Raw genomic sequence first — 18,097 nt, forward strand, 5'->3', positions numbered from 1 at the left:
GCTTTCCTCTCATTCTACAGAAACTGCGACCTCTTGGAGGTCAGAAGCTAGATTAAAGGTTAAGAAAGCCTTTGCCAGGTGACACTGCACTTCATAAACACCAAAACAGCAATGATGTGACCTACACAGAGCTCCAAAGGAATACAAGCTCGGGTGTGCATGCACCTGAGTATTAATTGATTTTCCTTTAATATTAATGAGCATATGATTTGGTCTAGTTGACCTTCAAATTCAAATTAGGTACTGATTAAATAATAAGACAGGAGAATCGGGATGTGTTGAAACAGCACTTTTTTTCCTCCAGGGAAGTGCCTTGGCCTTGGCTGTGAGTAAGGATGAGCTATTACTGGTGTTGAGACAACTAGAACAGAGAGTTCTCTTTGAATTAAGGAGGTTGACTAGATGTTAAATAATAGAGATAATAATAATAATAAAACTGTGCAGCAGTTTCAACCAGAGCACTTGATAGTCCTGGCATGAGTTTATACTGTGTTTATACTCCCGTCATCTGAATGCCTCCTTATTTGTTAGCTAACATTTGTACCCTTAGGTTTGTTTTTAAGGATTTAAAGTACGAACCACCATTAAATAGAATATTTTTACCAGTAGATGAAGGAATACCTCAGTAGATAAGTGCGAGCCTATTTTATAAATACCTTCAGAAATCCTATGAACCTATAGATATTTTCTCAGGCCAGCTTTACCTTGGAGTTCATTTCAATTCAGTCCTGGCTGCCACATCCTTGGCATGCACCCACCCTGTGGATGAATTATTCATCAACATTCCTCCTCCTCACATCTCATCCTCCCAACTCAACTCCTGCCCACCAGGTCTGTAATGAGTTGTTGGGAACAGGTGCCTTCAGCCTGTAGTGCACAATCTAGCTCTTAATCCGCCAGCCAATCAGTTGTACCTCCTTCTGTTAGCAGCTTGCATTGTTAGCAGTTATGTGGGGTAAATGGGCAGGAAGCATCCATTCTCAGTACCCAGTGGGAAATATGTCTAGAACATTTGAGCAAAATCGCTGGCATAGAAGATACCCCAGAAGACACTTCCTCTTAAAGTTCTTCAACTGTTACATACCTGTTTTAATGTTTTAAAAACCAAATCTCCCAAACGAAGTGACATTAGACAGTTCATCTTTTGTTTGCTTGTTTTCAGTCCTTGCACTTTATAAAAATTTTTTTTAATGTTTATTTAGTTTTGAGAGAGAGAGAGAGAGAGAGAGAAAGCAGAGGAGGGGCAAAGAGACAGGGAGAGAGAGAATCCCAAGCAGGCTCCAAGCTGTTGGCACAGAGCCCGACCCAGGGCTTGAACTCACAAACTATGAGGTCATGACCTGAGCTGAAGTCAGAAGCTCAACAGATGAGCCACCCAGGTGCCCCATGGTCCTTGCACTTCAGAAGACACTAGTTTCCAGGGGAAACCAAAGTTATAAATGTAAATCCAACCAGTCAACAAGCAAAGTTGGAAATAACTGGTGCATCTCAAAATCCTTGGGGATTATATTGGGGGGTAGGTGCCAGGAGAGAGAGAGAGAGAGAGAGAGAGAGAGAGAGAGAGAGAGAAGGCAAGCCCATAATATCAGTGATTACAAAACCCAAGAAAATGCTGGGTTAAGATCAGAATCTGGAAGCAAAATCAAGAGAGCAAGGGCTCCTTCAGGACCTTTGGTCAGCAAAAATGTTCTTCCACTTAAACTAGAGAGTGAAATAAGCATTTTTATAAGCGATCTTGGAGCTGCAGAGCTCATAAATAGCCCAGGTGTCACCAAGAAGGAGATCTATTTCTGCATGAAAGCTAATAACGGTGAATGTTTGAAATGAATCCTCAACACCTGTGACTGCATTTTAATCTCAACCTGACCTCAGTATTGGAGAATTTCAATGGCAAATTCATTTCTTTTTCATTCTAAGCAATGTATATATCAGTCAAGATGGCAGTCCCATACACATTAGACACTTGGTCTAAGCTTTGTACCAACTGATAATCAAAAAACAGTGGTCATGTGTATATGCTATTACAGAAGGAAAAAGAAAAAATCATATATGTTCTACTTTTAATTGAAACTGGATTACATGCTAATGTGGATTTCAAAACACTTTTTCTTCTCTAAGATCAAAAGGTTAATGGATATTAACAATTTATTTCAATAAAATCCTTAGAACTTCACATTAATCTTACTAGGGAACTGCATTTGTGATATGTGACAGAACTTGTTGGAATCACACCTTTAAAAGTTTAAAAAAAAATCCTAAAAGTATTCTGAGAAATTGATCCTGGCGTGTGCAATTAATGGTGTGACATCCTAAAAGCATCAAGAAACATCACAAACTGTTTCTACAAAGGTGTAATGTCTCTAAACCAAACAGCTGAACAGGAAAAATCTCAGCTTGAAGTACTTAGATTACCTCTTGTTTCCTAAACTCTGCCATTAAACTTCATGACATTAATTTTTTTTTTTTTATCCCAGGCTAAACGACTGGAATGTCCAAAATTATTTGCCTAAGATGAACACCATTTTCTGTCTTTCCACTCTGACTTAGGTTTATTTCTCTCTCTAAGGTGCCCTGGGGTTTCTTATCAGAACCTATGTGTATATATACATTATTACCTTTTTAGATATAGCAAATGGCTTCAAAACCAAGGATGTAAGAACACGTATCTGAGTATGTATGAAGGAAGTGCCAAGGGATTCATTTAAAGAGTGGTAATGATCCAAAAAAGGACCACCGAAAATAACAGTGTGGTCTATGCTTGTTGGGCAATCCGGATCTCTCTACAGGAATGAAGAACTTACTCTCCCAGTTCATCCCAGGCTTCCAGAATTACCTCATTAGAAGACCTCTGCCTCACTCAAGGCCACACCCCTTCCCCAAGGCAGCCAGGGTCAGGTGACTTATCAAAGGAAGCTTTTACTGACCCCAGAGAGACACCTCAAAAGGGTCATGCTATCTTCAGAATAGCTGTGGCTTCTGTTGATAATGCCTGTCAGCTCAACTTCCCTCTCTACCCAGTTCTGCTTCCTTCCTTTGCCTTTCATAGGTGTGGATTCCAAGAGCTCTCCCTAATAAATGTCTATTCCCTAATCTCCATTTTAAAGTCTGTCTTCTGGGGAGCCCAACCTACACATATGCCAGGTGAAAAGTTTGAGCAATTGACATGAATTGGTATTCTGTGAGGTAGATGCTATTATTGTCTTCCTTCTGGAGAGAAGACTGAAGCACAAAGAGGTTAATTACTTGCCGTTACTTGTTAATTCCTTGAGTTACTTGTCAAAGGTTACATCAATTTTGAGACGCAGAGACAGGATTTAAGCTTCAACCATCTAACCCTAGAGTTCACAGTGTTAGCAACTACTCTTATTACACTGGACAGCTCATTTAGAAAAACCCATTTACCAGACAACATGAAATGAAATGAATGATACAAACAACTAAGTATTAAGATTGTAAAACAACTTTGATTTCTAAATTTTGATTCAACTATCAATGTCAAGTATATATATCCATCTTCATATCACTCCAAACTGAAAAAATGCATTCAGCATATTTATCTAGAAATTCTAAATAGATCACACAGTGTACCAGGTGTTCATTCCATTTCTTTGTTTTTTCACTTAAAAAAAATTATTTATTTATTTTTAACATAATTTATTGTCAAATTGGCTTCCATACAACACCCAGTGTTTATCCCAACAAGTGCCCTTCTCAATGCCCATCACCCACTTTCCCCTTTCCCCCACCCCTCATCAACCCTCAGTTTGTTCTCTGTGTTTAAGAGTCTCTTATGGTTTGCCTCCCTCCCTCTTTGTTTGTAACATTTTTTCCCCTTTCCCTCCCCCACGGTCTTCTGTTAAATTTCTCAAGATCCACATATGAGTGAAATCATATGATGTCTGTCTTTCTCTGACTGACTTATTTCACTTAGCATAATACCCTCCAGTTCCGTCCACCGTGCTGCAAATGGACAGATTTCATTCTTTCTCATTGCCAAGTAGTATTCCATTGTATATATAAACCACATCTTCTGTATTCATTAGTCAGTTGATTGTCCATTCCATTTCTATAACCACAACAATCTAGTCTTACTATTCACAGAAAGGTGTTTAGTAGCTATCTAGGACAGATATAAAGTAGTATTACCTTTTTGTATAGGGACAGTTAATCAGAGTGAAAGAAAAGAAAGGGCTATTGTATTTTCCTTCAGATATTTGTTTTAACTCTATCATCTGCACATGGATGTACCCACTATTTCTCCCTCAAATTTTTTCCTAGAGCCTATGTAAAATTTTCTTTTACCTTTTTCTTCTTCTGGAGACACCTTGTTCTGTGACTTTTCTCATTGTAACTATTCATAGAATGAGGAATGATGCTCTTGTCACCAAATAGATGGCAAATAAATAGAAAGATTTATTTCTATAGATTCCTTTCAACATTTTTTTCTTCCTTATCATGTCTGGATGATGGAGCTCTCTGGTAGGTGGTTCCCAAACGCCACTCATTTGAACTTATTCCTGATGAGTAGCTGTAAACAGCAGAACTGCCTAATTCTGGAATTTCAAATAAACATCTTTAAACATAATTTCTTTGACCATTTTCTGATTTAATAAGCAGTTACTTTTCAGAAGAACAAATGTAAATGTATGTATAAATTCTGAAAAGGGTGGGTGTGGAATAAAACAGAGCGGGTGTGATATTTGATTGTGTTGGAAATAGAGGTGCTGAAAGAGAATTGGATAGATTTGCTCACTGCTTCATTTCCCCATATAAACAAAATCCAAATGGTTTTCTGGGAGTTTGTGATCTTTAGGTAAGTGGCCTCATACCTTCATCTTTACAGACTTCAGTGGCCTCTTCTGAAGCGGGGCTGGGCACAGTTGCAACATCGACACCATCTACGTGACAGAAAGAGAAACGTTGCCTCAGAGTCCATGTTTAACTCCAACTGTCAAGATGGTGCTTCCCTGCCTATGGTACCTCCCTCCTCATTCCACCAAGCAAGTAGGAACCTGTTTCCTGCTCTAATACATGGAATGGTCTTTGAAGGGGCTAGCGTCTATGACCCTGTTTTATAACTAATGGAACAGGAATCTTCAGTTAAAACAGAGTCCGATGACTACAAACTACTTTTTGGTAAAGAATACTATCTGTTGGTACTATTATACTTTGGCATTTTGCTTTTTCCCCACCTCTAGAAGAATGGTATATATTAAAAAAATTTTTTTTAATGTTTATTTTTGTGAGAGAGATTGTGACAGAGCATGAGCAGGGGAGGGGCAGAGAGAGAGGGAGACCCAGAATTCAAAGCAGGCTCCAGGCTCCAAGGTGTCAGCATAGAGCCCGATCCAGGGCTTGAACTCACGAACCACAAGATCCTGACCTGTGCCAAAGTCAGATGCTTAGCCAACTGAGCCACCCAGGTGCCCCACATTTTTTTTTTTAGTGAAAGATTGTGAAAGTATATCCTCACAAGTTTCCACAAAATGCTTTTATGTGAGTTTTTTTTAAAGTTTGGTTTTTCTTAGCGCAGCACTTCTGCTCTGTTAAGCCAGGAGGTCAAATGACAGGGAGCATGTCTGATGGCCGTCACCACACAGGCCCAGGAGAAGGGGATCATTTGTTGGAAAGCACCAAAAGCCATTTGGAGATTTCATGTCACCCAAGCACAGGGTGGGGACTAAGGAACTTGGAGGGCCTGCTCCCCTCATAGCAGCAACTAACCTCATCAGAGTTTATCTTTTTCCTCAGTCCCGTAAACACCACAGCAACTCCATTCACATCTGGCTTCCAGGATAACAGATAATTAACTTACTAACATTAAAATAGTAAATTTCATATATGAACTATTGTTAAAATCATTTGGAATGGTTAATATTTGACAATTGAAAAAGGAATTGAGAAGGAATATACATTTTTCATGTAGTAACAGAGTTTTTTTAAACTGTGTTTTAGAGTTTTTTAAACTCTTTAGTTTTAGAACTAAAGATAATTCACACATGTATGACAATGCTTAAAGACAAATCACATATTTTCTAGCATATCTTATGTCCTTAATGTATTTGACTGTTACTTTCAGGTCATGTCTCTATTGGGAGAGAGAATAAAATTTTTATTAGGGGAATAATTGGAGGTGATACGTTACTTTCTTTTGTTTGGTGATAATGTCTGATAAAAATAAAAAAAAAAAAAACAAGAAATAAGACTATTAATCTTCCCTTGGTGTTACATCTTCCCATTTGTCTACTTCCTGTCACAGTAAAACTCCCTAAAAGAGCTGTCTATGTTATTGTCCTACACTTCCTCACTTTACAGTGTCTCCATAACCCACTCCATTGGCTTCAACACCCCTCCAAGAATTCTCTTATCAAAAGCGCCAATGACTTCCTTTTGCTAAAACCAATGGTCATTTCTTTATTTTTTTTTTCATTGTGTTTGATTTCTCAGTAGTATTTCACCAAGTTTTAACTCTGTTCTTTCTGAAACACTGTCTTCTTCTACCCTGTTGCCACCTATCCAGATGCCATGGTGTCTCAAGCTCCACTGTTTTCTTTATTTACATGTTCTTTCTAATGAATTTCACCCAGAACCATGGTTTTAAATCTCATTTCTATGCCAGTGAATCTCAAACCTGTATCTCGGTGTGCATCTCTCCAGATTCATATATCTGACTAGCTTCTTGACGTCCCATCCATATGGCTAAGAGTCCTCCCAAATATACGATGGACAAAACTGAACTATTAACTTTCTCAACAAAAACCGTGCCTGGTGTCCAGTCTTCCATGTGTCAGTAAATGGCACCGTCATCCACAAAGTTACTGATGCTAAAAATCTAGGACTTATCCTGGATTCCTCTTTTCCCCATACCCCATATCCAAATCCATCAACACATCCTGTTATTGCTATGTCTGGAACATAACACTTCAGTCCATTTGTCTCCGTTTCCAGAAACTGCCATCATTTCTTCCTGCTATAGCTTTCTAACCGGTCTCACTCGGTTCTTGTGACCCACTTTTACTCACAGGCAAAGTGAGCTTGTTAAAACCTTAAAACTTCTGCTGGCTTCTCTTTGTAGTGCTAATAAAATCAAATTTTATACAGTGAGACATTATCTGGTCCTATGATTTTTTTAAACCAAATCGCACACCATGTTCTCCCTAATGCACAGTGTTCCAACCACTCTGACCTTCTTCCTCCAACATGCTAAAATTGACCTTGAGGCATTTGCATTACCTGGTCCCTCCATCTAGAATGCTTTCCCACCATCTCCTCATTGAGATTTCATTTAATTATCCCTTCCTCAGGGAATCCTTCCCAAATCCAGACAATGGAAAGTTGCCTTCTCAGTATTCCATCTACCTACCCCACTTCTCCACAAGGCTTTTTTTATTATCTTACATTTTTTTGTTTGTTTATTGTTTATTTTTAAATTTCTTTCCCCGACCCCCGCCCCCATCAGAATATAAGCTTCAAGGAGGCAGGGATATTGTCTTTATGGTTTGCTGCTGTATCCTAGTGCCCAGAACAGTACCTGGGTCACAGCAAACCCTTGGATTTAATCACGACAAGAGTCAAAACCGTGCTGGTTTGAGATTACGTGTTTCTCATGATGTGAAGGAGGCCTGCAGAATTACATAGTCAAAACTGAATCTGGAAATCATATTGAACATAAAGGAGGTATTTATATTTTGGAAGAACAATAGTAGGTCAAAAGGGCTTTAGTGGCCAGGACCTCATCTTTGATTTTTCTGTACTTAGATTAGGAAGGCTATGAAATGAGCCAGAGCAAACATAACCTTGTGTATTGACAACAGCCAAGATCATAGTTGAATCATGCCATTAGACCTGTGCCAGCAGTGGGCTCACTTGGAAGAGCAAGAGGTACATTTGGAGTAGTCTTTATATTGACTGGTAAGCATATTGTGATGATAACGCTATCGATCCAAGAGGTGGGAAGAGGACTCACACCCTACCACTGTCTGCTGACAGGCGATCCCAGTTTCAAAAAGAAATCATCTGTTCTCAGCTTACTAGCTAAAAAGAATGAATAAATAAAACACAGGCAAATGTGTGTGTCTGCACACATATGTGCGTGTGTGTGTGTGTGTGTGTGTGTGTGTGTGTGTGTGTGTGTATGAACAGGGGTGGGAAAAATCTGTGTCGATAAAGATATCTTGGGACAGAACGGTGAGTGAATAAAACCTGTGAAGCCTCACCATTCAGAGAATGGCCTCAGCTGTCAGCATTTAGTTGACTAACACTTGTCAGCCGCAAACAGTGAAAACAGTGACAGCTTCTCACATAAGACTCATCTTCCACGGAGCATAATGATGTATGGGTCGGGAGCTGGGGGGGGGGGGGCGGTGGATGACAACAGTTTGCTGTATCAGAAATTCATTTCATTGCAAGGACTACGTCTCGGCAAAGGGAGCCTGCTGACCCAGTGGCGGCCACACAAGGTCCTTGCTGCTCTGCTTCAGTGCTTTCTCTGATTGGCCTTCTTCAATTCCATCTTCCAGGTTAATAATAAAAGATTCCAGTTCTCTAGCAAAAGTTACAAGGTTAACGTAGGAAGTTTTCAGTGAAAAACTTATCACACTACCTGGTTGATTTCCAAGAGTTCAGCATATGGCCTAGGGTGTGCCGGGCACCCATTAGATTGAGCCCACTGTTTCTAAAATGCCCCTCTGTGGGGACTCATTAGGACTTGGAGACTAAAAGGAACAAGGAGATTTTTCTTTTGGTGGTGTTGTTGATAATGGCATAACTGTGCCTATCAGTCTTTTCAAGGAGAATGTGCCTGAGTGCAAAAATGGGTAAGAAGAGATGAGAAGTTAAAGGTGGTGACAATCTCTTTTGACTCTTAAGTGCCACTTCACTTAAAGGTGTTCAATTCATAATCTGCAGTGGAGAATCTATAAACACCACCTGACACATCTGTTCTCAGGGAACAGAGGAAATGTCAGGAAGGCTTCAGATCTCACTTTAATTCTGGGTGTGGGGTAATCAGGTTTCATGACACCATCTCCTACAACACGTAAAGAAACGACCAGAAACCTGGCTCTTCAAAGTGTGATGCAAAACAGTAAAGAACATTCTACCTGTCGTGGAGGGAAAGCCTCTAATTTATTTCCTTTAAACGTTTTTCATTTCATTTTTTTCTCCAAACTAAACCTGCTAATTTTGACCTGTCTGAAGGCAGCCAAGCTCTGAGTTGGCACTTGCAACCTCTTAGAGCATTTCTGAGCAAAGTGTTGTTATGCAGAAGAAAAATGGAATCCGTGAATGAGGAATGAGAATGCACCCTTCTGACTGGAAGCACTGTCACTCATAGGTAGTGGAATTGGTGGCTTCCTGACAGAGACCTAAATGAACACTGAAATCAATCTGGTGAAGAGCTATAGGCATTTCTAGAAAATAACATTTGAGTAAAGAGTAATGTTATCGTTCACCTCTGTGGATGAGGCCTAGAAGACTCCTCAAAAGAAATCTGAGCCCACCTGCTTCTTGGCTCTGCCCTTCCGTTTCTTCTGTGCTTTGTTTTTCCTCTGGACTGTTCTCATCTTTCAAGGAAACCAAGGAGGGAAAAAAATACATCAAGTCAATTGATGAAATACCTCTTTATGGCTAATATGCGGCACTGAAATTAATTGTAACCAATGTAGCATGACTCCCCAAGCAAGGCAGAGAGATGAATCAGAGGCATGAAACAGAAAAATTACCTACATAAATAGGTGCATTTATACTGGTCCCTTCTCACCTGATTTGCTTGATGAAATGTTAAACTACAGTAAACAAAATTTACTCAGCACTCCTACAACATTTCTCTCCTTGCGCAGCATTTCCCAAAATGCAATACAAGATCTTAATTCGAATCTGTTTTTCTCCCTTGACTCAAGCAGTATGCACTGTGTAAGGAAGTTCAGTTGATTAAGTTTTATGACTTTTATTTTCCTGTTTGATACATGTTGCAAAAAACATCTATTTTTACCTAACTTACACATGGCAGTCTAACGTATCTATGCTATGAAATATTTTGTCTTGAACAGATTATGTTGGTCAAGTTTACACTATAGTACATAACTCCTTGAAAAATAAGTAACTGGGAAGGTGCATTGTGGCTGAATACTAGAAATTAGTTAAAATTTTCTTTTGGCTTAAAACGTATAATATGTATCTGTGGATTTACGTGTAGAAAAAATTAAAATTTTCAAAGGCAAATAAAGGCATGATTTTATAACTCATTGCTGGGAGGGTTTCCAAATCTCTTCTTATTTGGAAATTTTTAGAAAGGAAAGATTTATATAAAGACACAGGAACACAATATTAAACATGGAATTAGACTACAGAAAACAGAGACGCAGAAGTTACTAGCATATATAACTATGGGTTAAAGATGGCCACAGATCCTTTGTCTCTCAGGAAGTGGACTCTGTCTCTCCTCTCCTTGAATCCGCTCTTGTTCTGTGACTTGTTTAGATCAATGAAAAGGGGCCCCGAAGCTGAGGCCTCAGACGACCAGCAGCTTTTGCTTTCTTCCTCTGGGAAGCCAGCCACCATGTTGTAGCGATGCTCAGGCTAGCCTACCAAATGGGGAGAGGCACATGGAGAGAGAGAAGAGCTGTGTGGAGAAACTCCAAGGGGCCAGACACGTGGGTGAATCCTTCTGCACCTTCCAACCCAGCCCAGTTGCCCGTGCATGCAGCCAGATGACCTCAGCCAATGTCACAAGGAGCCGAAGAGTCGCCCAGCTGAGTCCTTTTAAAATTCCTGACCTATAACCAGGTTCAGATCATTTAATCTTGTTTTACTCGAGTGCTTCGACCTACCGTCTTTGCTACTACCTGCTCTTAATCCAGAGGCAAGAAGATGGGGAATCCTCCCCAGAGGAGGACTCCAATAGGGGAGCTGAAACAAGAGCCTTAGAAGCAATGGGGAAACATTTCCCAGAGCAGGTCTGTAAAATAACCTAGGGAAGAGAGCTGCAGATGGGAAAAACATCTGGGATTGACTTGAATGACAGAAAAAGTTTACAATAGAATGGCAAAAATACATACATACATACATGCATGCATCCATAAAGAAGAGTTAATTCTGAAGTGGGGAAGGAATGCTACTAATGAATACATAAGTATGTATACAATTCCCTCTGCCCAACATCAGCTATTTGCCCTGGAGGATATGGTATAACTTCTAACGTGAGAACCTGGGGCAGCTCTGTAGCTACCTAAACCCTATGTTCTAAATGGCCTATTTACAGTACCACATAATGGTCTGACATCTGCTCTTTTGTAGTTCTCCAAGTAGGCGATGGCATTGGCTTTTGCTCTAGGAAGGAAATAGCCATCATTGCTTCTCTTGCCCCCTTAACAAGGCCACGCTGGTGCCACAGCATGTGTCAAAAACATAGGTCAGTATGTTCCCTGTTCATTCCACCAAATGGGAGTTAGAGTCAAGCACGAGAAATCTGCCAGCTTTTCTGTCTCCCCTAGCAAAGTCTTTTTAACAGAGATTTCACAATAGGCTTGAAGCTGGCAGTGACAGGCTGCCTTTAAAATTAGTCCAGTTACCACATCTCCTATAGAGTAAAAAGCCTTCTTGTGGAGGGAGGAAGATAAGAAGGGAAAGAGAAACAACAATTAAGTCACAGGAAGGCGAGGAATTTGTGCTAGCCTTTCGAAACGCATGAGAAGGAAATTTATGGTCAGACTCCCAAGTCTAGCTCTATAACAATAAATACCATTCTGGTTGTTTTCCTTAATGTACTGCCACTGGGTTTTTACCCATGTGCATATGCATGCTGTTTCACTTCCTAAGACAGCCACCTCAGTGCCATGCTTTTGTTTCCTACTTTGAGCCTTGACTTGCCATATTTCTGCCCTTGGGAAGCAAACTCAAGAAACACTTGCCATGTTTATTACGGAGGAAGTGTATGCTAGAAGAATGCTGGATTTGCCATCTGAGTAACATGCCTTCAAAAGACAAGGTTTAGGTACATTGCTTTCATCAATCTCCAGACAGTGCATCCTCAAATCCAGCAGGGGGAACCAGTGTAGAAGTCTTGCTTTCAAAGCAAGCATTCTCTGGCAATTAGATTAACATTCATTTCACTCTTTCAGAAGGATATTTTGGCTGGCTTATAGCTTTCCATCCATTTAAAATGCCCCAAATGAGTGAGTTCTTAGTGAAACTGTGGTCTTCCACTGGTAGGGGAAAAAAAAATCCCATTACACTGTTACCCGTAAGTATTTGATAAGGACAAGCTTTCCTTTTATCAGCCTTGTCTGTCTAGCAATCTTCACAGGAAGCCCATAAACAATAAAAAGTTAAGTAGAGTGGTGAATATAAACTTGTGGTTTTTAGAAGGGATTTGGAAGGCTTACAATAAATGTGAAGAAATATAAGGAAGTGACAGGCTATTTTGTTAGCTTAAAAAATGTCATGCAGAAGCTAAATTCTCTTAGTTAGTTTGCCTTTAAGACCGCATATTTATTTCAGATAATAAATCACTATAGCATTCATGGTGGGAGTCACATAACACTTGATTTTCTTGTGCCAAAAGGCACAGTAACCTCTCAGAATTCTAGATGTTGCATAATTTCTATGTCTTCAGTATTAGTATCCTGCCCTTTGCTCTTTCAACCTATATTTATTGAGCATGTACTATATTCAAGCATATTTCAGGACTTTTATAGAAATAAAAATAAGGGGTCCCTGCTGCAAACTGAATTCACATAAGCAGAAGGAATGCATCATTGGCTGGATGATGACAAGAACGTAATCCATGTTTATTTCTCGATGAGAGAGATTTACAAGGGCAAAATCTCAATGTCATGGCCACAGATTATTATCCTGATTATGTGTAGTTTTGTTTGCAAACTGTGCACGGGAATGGGAAGAGAAAGGGGAAGTAAATCAGAGAAAATCCGTCCCCGCTACTGGGGAAACAACCTGATGTGCACTGCCTATTCCTGTATTATTACTCTTTCTTATAAAGGTGCCAAGATTTCCAGACACAGATAGAGCACATGCAGTCAAAAAACAGTGGTTTGCAGATTAGATTATTTGTCTCCATTTTGCAGCCCCTTGTAATGGATTATACAGTTCAGTATTCTCCCAATGTGGGCAGAGCATACTTTCCAAACACACTGATGTTAGATTTGACCAAGTTACCTGATGTGGCTAATGAAATATTTGTGGACACAAGGTGAGCAAAAGACCAAACTGTACTGCATAACTGGACTTTGTGCCTGTGCTCTTGACATTTGCCATGACAAGAAGATGGTCCTATAGCTACTGGTCCCTGATCTGGACCCAAGCCCAGGCAAGGCACAGCTTGAAATGAAACTGCCCAGCTGGACCCAGCCCACATCAGGTGAATGACAAAAACTCTCAAACCTGTGAGCATGAGAATAAATAGTTTGGTCCTAAGGCACTGCATTGGGGGGGTGGGGGGGTTATTTTTTACACAGTATCATCGTGACGGTAGCTGGTTAATACAAATGGTATATTCATTTTTCTCAGGTCAGAATGGCTCAACTTTTTTTTTCTTTTCTTTTTTCAAGTTAGCACTCTTTTATTTATAAAGAATTCAGTCTTTAATTCTGTATTTTGTCACCAAGCTACATTCTCATCTCACACATTTCAAAATTCTCTAGAACATACACATGTGAAAAATAACTTTAGCGTATATAAGGAAGGAATGATCTCAAAAATATGTACTGCCATCAGTTATACTTAAGTTTTATTTAATAAAGCTATGTGGGTAGTGGGATAATACTAGTTAATACCAGCTAATGATTATTGAATATTGGCTATGTTCTACTCAGTGTTTGCATAGGCCATCAGATTTAATTCTCATAGCAACCCAGTGAGTTTGGTATTATTATTATCCACATTTTAGGGTTAAAAAAACTGAGGCACAGAGATGTTAAATAATTTGCCTAAGATCCTACAGCTAGGAAGTGGTGGGAACAGGGTTTTGACCTGGTCAGCTCATGTCAGAGCCCACATTCCCTTCTTGGAAACATAACTAATATTTATTGTTTGGGTAAGATAAATTATGGGTCAGCAAAAATGTGAAAAAATGCAGGGTATTTTAGTGGCTCAGTTAAGCGCCTGACTTCGGCTCAGGTCATGATCTCACAGTTCATGAGTTCGAGCCCCATGTCAGGCTCTGTGTTGACAGATCAGAGCCTGGAGCCTGCTTCAGATTCTGTGTCTCCCTCTCTCTCTGCCCCTTCTTGGCTCTCTCTCTCTCAAAAAAATAAAATGTTAAAAAAAATTTTTTTAATGTGAAAAAATGATACTAAATAATAATAACAGCTAAAGAACTAAATGATAATGTCATGAAGATTAACATGGAACACCAAGAACATTGAGAATTGAGTTTATCTGACATTTAAGTCAGGTAAGCACAATACTATAACTCTAAACTTTTTTTTAATGCTAAAGATATTTTTATTTTGAAATAATTTTAAGCAATAGAAAGTTACAAGAACAGTACAAAGTATTTTCTTTTTTTTTCCCCCTGAATCTATCAAGAGTGAGTTGTGAACATAATCACCTCCATCAACCCTACAAACTTTAGTATATATTTTGTACAAACAAGGACATTTTCTTCCAAAACCATGATGCAACCATCAGGACCAGGAGATTAGCCCTGATGACATTCCTGCTATCTAAGCCACAGACCACATTCAAGTTTTGCCCATTTTCTAATAATACCTTTCATAATTTTCTAGGATCACATGCAGCATTTAGTTGTCATGTCTGTTTAGTCCTTCAACCTAAGATGGAGATGCCCTTCTGACCTTGCTTGAGCTCTGTGCCAGGTGTTCAGCACCTCAACCTTACCCCCTTCAGCGGGAGTGTCTACCTCGCTCGGCTCTATTTGATGGCTTTAGGAAGGAAGAAGGGAAAGGAGGGAGAGATGCTTAGTTCCAAAAACTTAAAAACTTTGTTCTGGAGGTTTCCTCACCCAATTAGTTGATGTGAACAGATTAGTCTTAGAAAATTAAGTTCCCAACTTGGCTGCCTCATTATTCTAATGAAAAGCTTCACATGCATCTTTCAATGCAGATAAAAAGAGATGTACATTTGAGTAGTCACGATCTCACATGAGTGGCAGCTGCTGTCCCAAGCGCCTCCTTGGCACAAGGCACTTACACTCTCACGCCCCTCACACCCCTTACTGTGAATTCCAAAAGAGTCCTACTGAGTTAGACTTTGGTCTACATTTTTACAGATGAAGAAATCAAGGTTGTGGGGGGAAAAATAACTTCCCTGAAGTCCCATAAGTAGCGGCAGGGCTGGGTTTTACATTCAAGTCCACGTTATGCCAAAGCCTGAGGTCTCTCTTTCTTGCAGATTCCTGTGATTTCTGCTGACCCTCGATAACAAAATTGTAAGTCCTGAGACAGAGGCCCTTGCTCTTGCTGTGGTGTCAGCAGCTCCCAGCACAGTGCCTAAGTTCATTAGGGGCTCCATAAATACTTGTCAAGGGATTAAAAAGGAAACTTCATTTCCCCCTAAGCAGTAATTATTTATTATTATTATTTTTTTTAATTTTTTTTTTAACGTTTATTTATTTTTGAGACAGAGAGAGACAGAGCATGACGGGGGAGGGTCACAGAGAGAGGGAGACACAGAATCTGAAACAGGCTCCAGGCTCTGAGCTGTCAGCACAGAGCCCGACGCGGGGCTTGAACTCACTGACCGCGAGATCATGACCTGAGCCGAAGTCGGACGTTTAACCGACCGAGCCACCCAGGCGCCCCTATTATTATTATTATTGCTTGCACTGTATTTCAGTTCTCAATGTAGAAAAGGTGCATTTCTATCTGAGCCACTGGTTGAACCGCATTAAATTTTGGATCTGTTTTAAAATGTCATGTGTCTTTTATCACAAGTAATGGTTCCTAAAAATCCAACGCAGTGACATGTAGGGAGCACAGGTAGCTAGAATTCATCTGCTCTCACCACCACCCAGGTCCGGCCTCCTTCCTCCCTTTTTCTCCTGGGTTGTGATAGGGTCTTGTCCTCCAGATCTGTTCTCAACCTAGAGGCCAGTTTGTTTTCAAATGTAAGTCGGATCATACCATTCCCCTGCTCAAATGTCGCTCACAGGCAACAAGGCCCTGTGTGGTGGAGACCGCTATGGTTTTCCCACCCCGACATTTTTCTAGAAGCCTCCTACACATTCTGTTCCAGCCACACTGGCTATTCCTCCTAGGGTCTCTTATCCCCAGGTCTTTCCACTGCCCTTCCCCTCTGCCTGCAGTGTTTTCATGTCTGACAAGTCTTTGCTCAATATTTCTCCTTTCCAATGGAGTCTATGCTGAACACTCCACTTAAACATCTCCCCCTCCCTACACCCTCCGTCCTCCTCACCAGGATCTACTTTTTATTTATTTATTTTTCCAATCATCTGTCATCTTCTAATACATAATTTAGGTAGGTATTGCATTCATTGCTTATATATATCTGCCCCCACTTGAATGTAAGCTCCACCAAAGCAAGGATGTTTGTTTGCTTCATAGCCTGAGATCTCCTAAGTACCTAGAATGAACACATGACAGATGTTCAATAAATATTTGTGAGTTAATGAAATGTGGCCTTGCATAGTTAGTTAACAAATTAATCAGGAAAAAAGGGGAAGATTATCTATTCCAAAATCATTTGGTTAGTTATAAAATTTGGGGGCATCATGCGGGGCAGCATTTTTCAAGGAAGTTGGCCCCGACACAGAACCTAGGCTCTTGCTAGCCACCATTTTGTCTTCTTTTTTTTTTTTTTTTTTTTTTTAATTTTTTTTTTTCAACTTTTTTTTTTATTTATTTTTGGGACAGAGAGAGACAGAGCATGAACGGGGGAGGGGCAGAGAGAGAGGGAGACACAGAATCGGAAACAGGCTCCAGGCTCCGAGCCATCAGCCCAGAGCCTGACGCGGGGCTCGAACTCACGGACCGCGAGATCGTGACCTGGCTGAAGTCGGACGCTTAACCGACTGCGCCACCCAGGCGCCCCATCCATTTTGTCTTCTTAATGGAGTAGTCACCTTAGAGAAGGAGTCCTTTCCTCAGGCCAGGGGAGATTATGCACAGAAGTTGTTACAATACAGTTATCCAGGCTAATAACTTAGCACCTTCTGGGAAGGTGGTGGAGCACACATAGCCCATTTGGGGAAATGCTTGCTTTCTTGGCTGCCAGTACCAATTCTACTCAAAATAAATACTGTTACAACCATGTCTAATTCATAGAGGGTGCATAAGACCTATGGTTTGTCTTCAGTTATAGGACAGAGAAGACAATCATCTTGTTCCTATTTCCTGTGTCCCCAAATAGCATACTTGTCCATGTAGAGGGAAGAGGAAATAATTGAATCTGTTACTTTTAACAAGATATGTCTGTTAAAAGAGACCTAAGTATAACAAAAGTTCAATGAAAGGAAACACATGAGACTGTAGCGTGCAAGAGCCCCTTCCATATATTTTGTATGATGGTAAATAGAGTGCCAAGTGCTCAATAAGAAACTCAACAAATATCTGCCGAAGGATTGAACTTTGTAGCATTTCCACGTTTAAGGTATGACCCTGGCATACCAAAACTTGCCACGACATATCTTGGTATAAAAATAGCACAAGGCAATGCACCAGAGTGCTATTTTCAATATCACACACACCCTCTTAATAGATAACATATGGTTCTCCCATATGGCATGTTAATACAAATACTTTTACCCTGATATGGTTAGCTTTTAATCCAAGGATTTTCAAGTACTTTACAAACACTATTCATTAACAGTCTTCCCTGGGGGGAGTTGCAGTGCCTTGCAGAGATACAAAGCATCCTGAATATAATCAATAACCATTAAGGAATGACAATAATAAGAAATACATTAATGTGGCCTTTTTTTAAGATAAGGAAAAAAAAACAGTTGGGAATTAAGCAACATTCTCAAAGTCTTCTGATGATTTCATGGTGCACTTAAGGTTACAAATCAACTTCTACTGATGCTTATGGTTATTCTACCAGTTGACCTAGGCTAGTGAATAGATCATAAATTGCACTGGTTTTAGGTATGCACATAAGCTTG

The 18,097-nt window shown here is 40.0% G+C and overlaps 1 protein-coding gene across 1 annotated transcript in view; it reads right to left on the reverse strand.

Annotated features, from left to right (window-relative positions):
- MACROD2 (mono-ADP ribosylhydrolase 2) overlaps positions 1–18,097 on the reverse strand; it is a 2,034,677-nt gene that overhangs the window by 99,817 nt on the left and 1,916,763 nt on the right. The window contains exons 12-13 of the mRNA XM_060611757.3: positions 9,501–9,563; positions 4,830–4,898 (exon numbers count right to left, since the gene is read on the reverse strand). Coding sequence (XP_060467740.1) covers positions 4,830–4,898; positions 9,501–9,563 — 132 coding nt within the window. The remainder of the gene's footprint in view (positions 1–4,829; positions 4,899–9,500; positions 9,564–18,097) is intronic.

Source organism: Panthera onca, chromosome A3 (genome assembly GCF_046562875.1).
Source record: "Panthera onca isolate mPanOnc1 chromosome A3, mPanOnc1 haplotype 2, whole genome shotgun sequence".
NCBI classification, from domain to species: Eukaryota; Metazoa; Chordata; class Mammalia; order Carnivora; family Felidae; genus Panthera; species Panthera onca.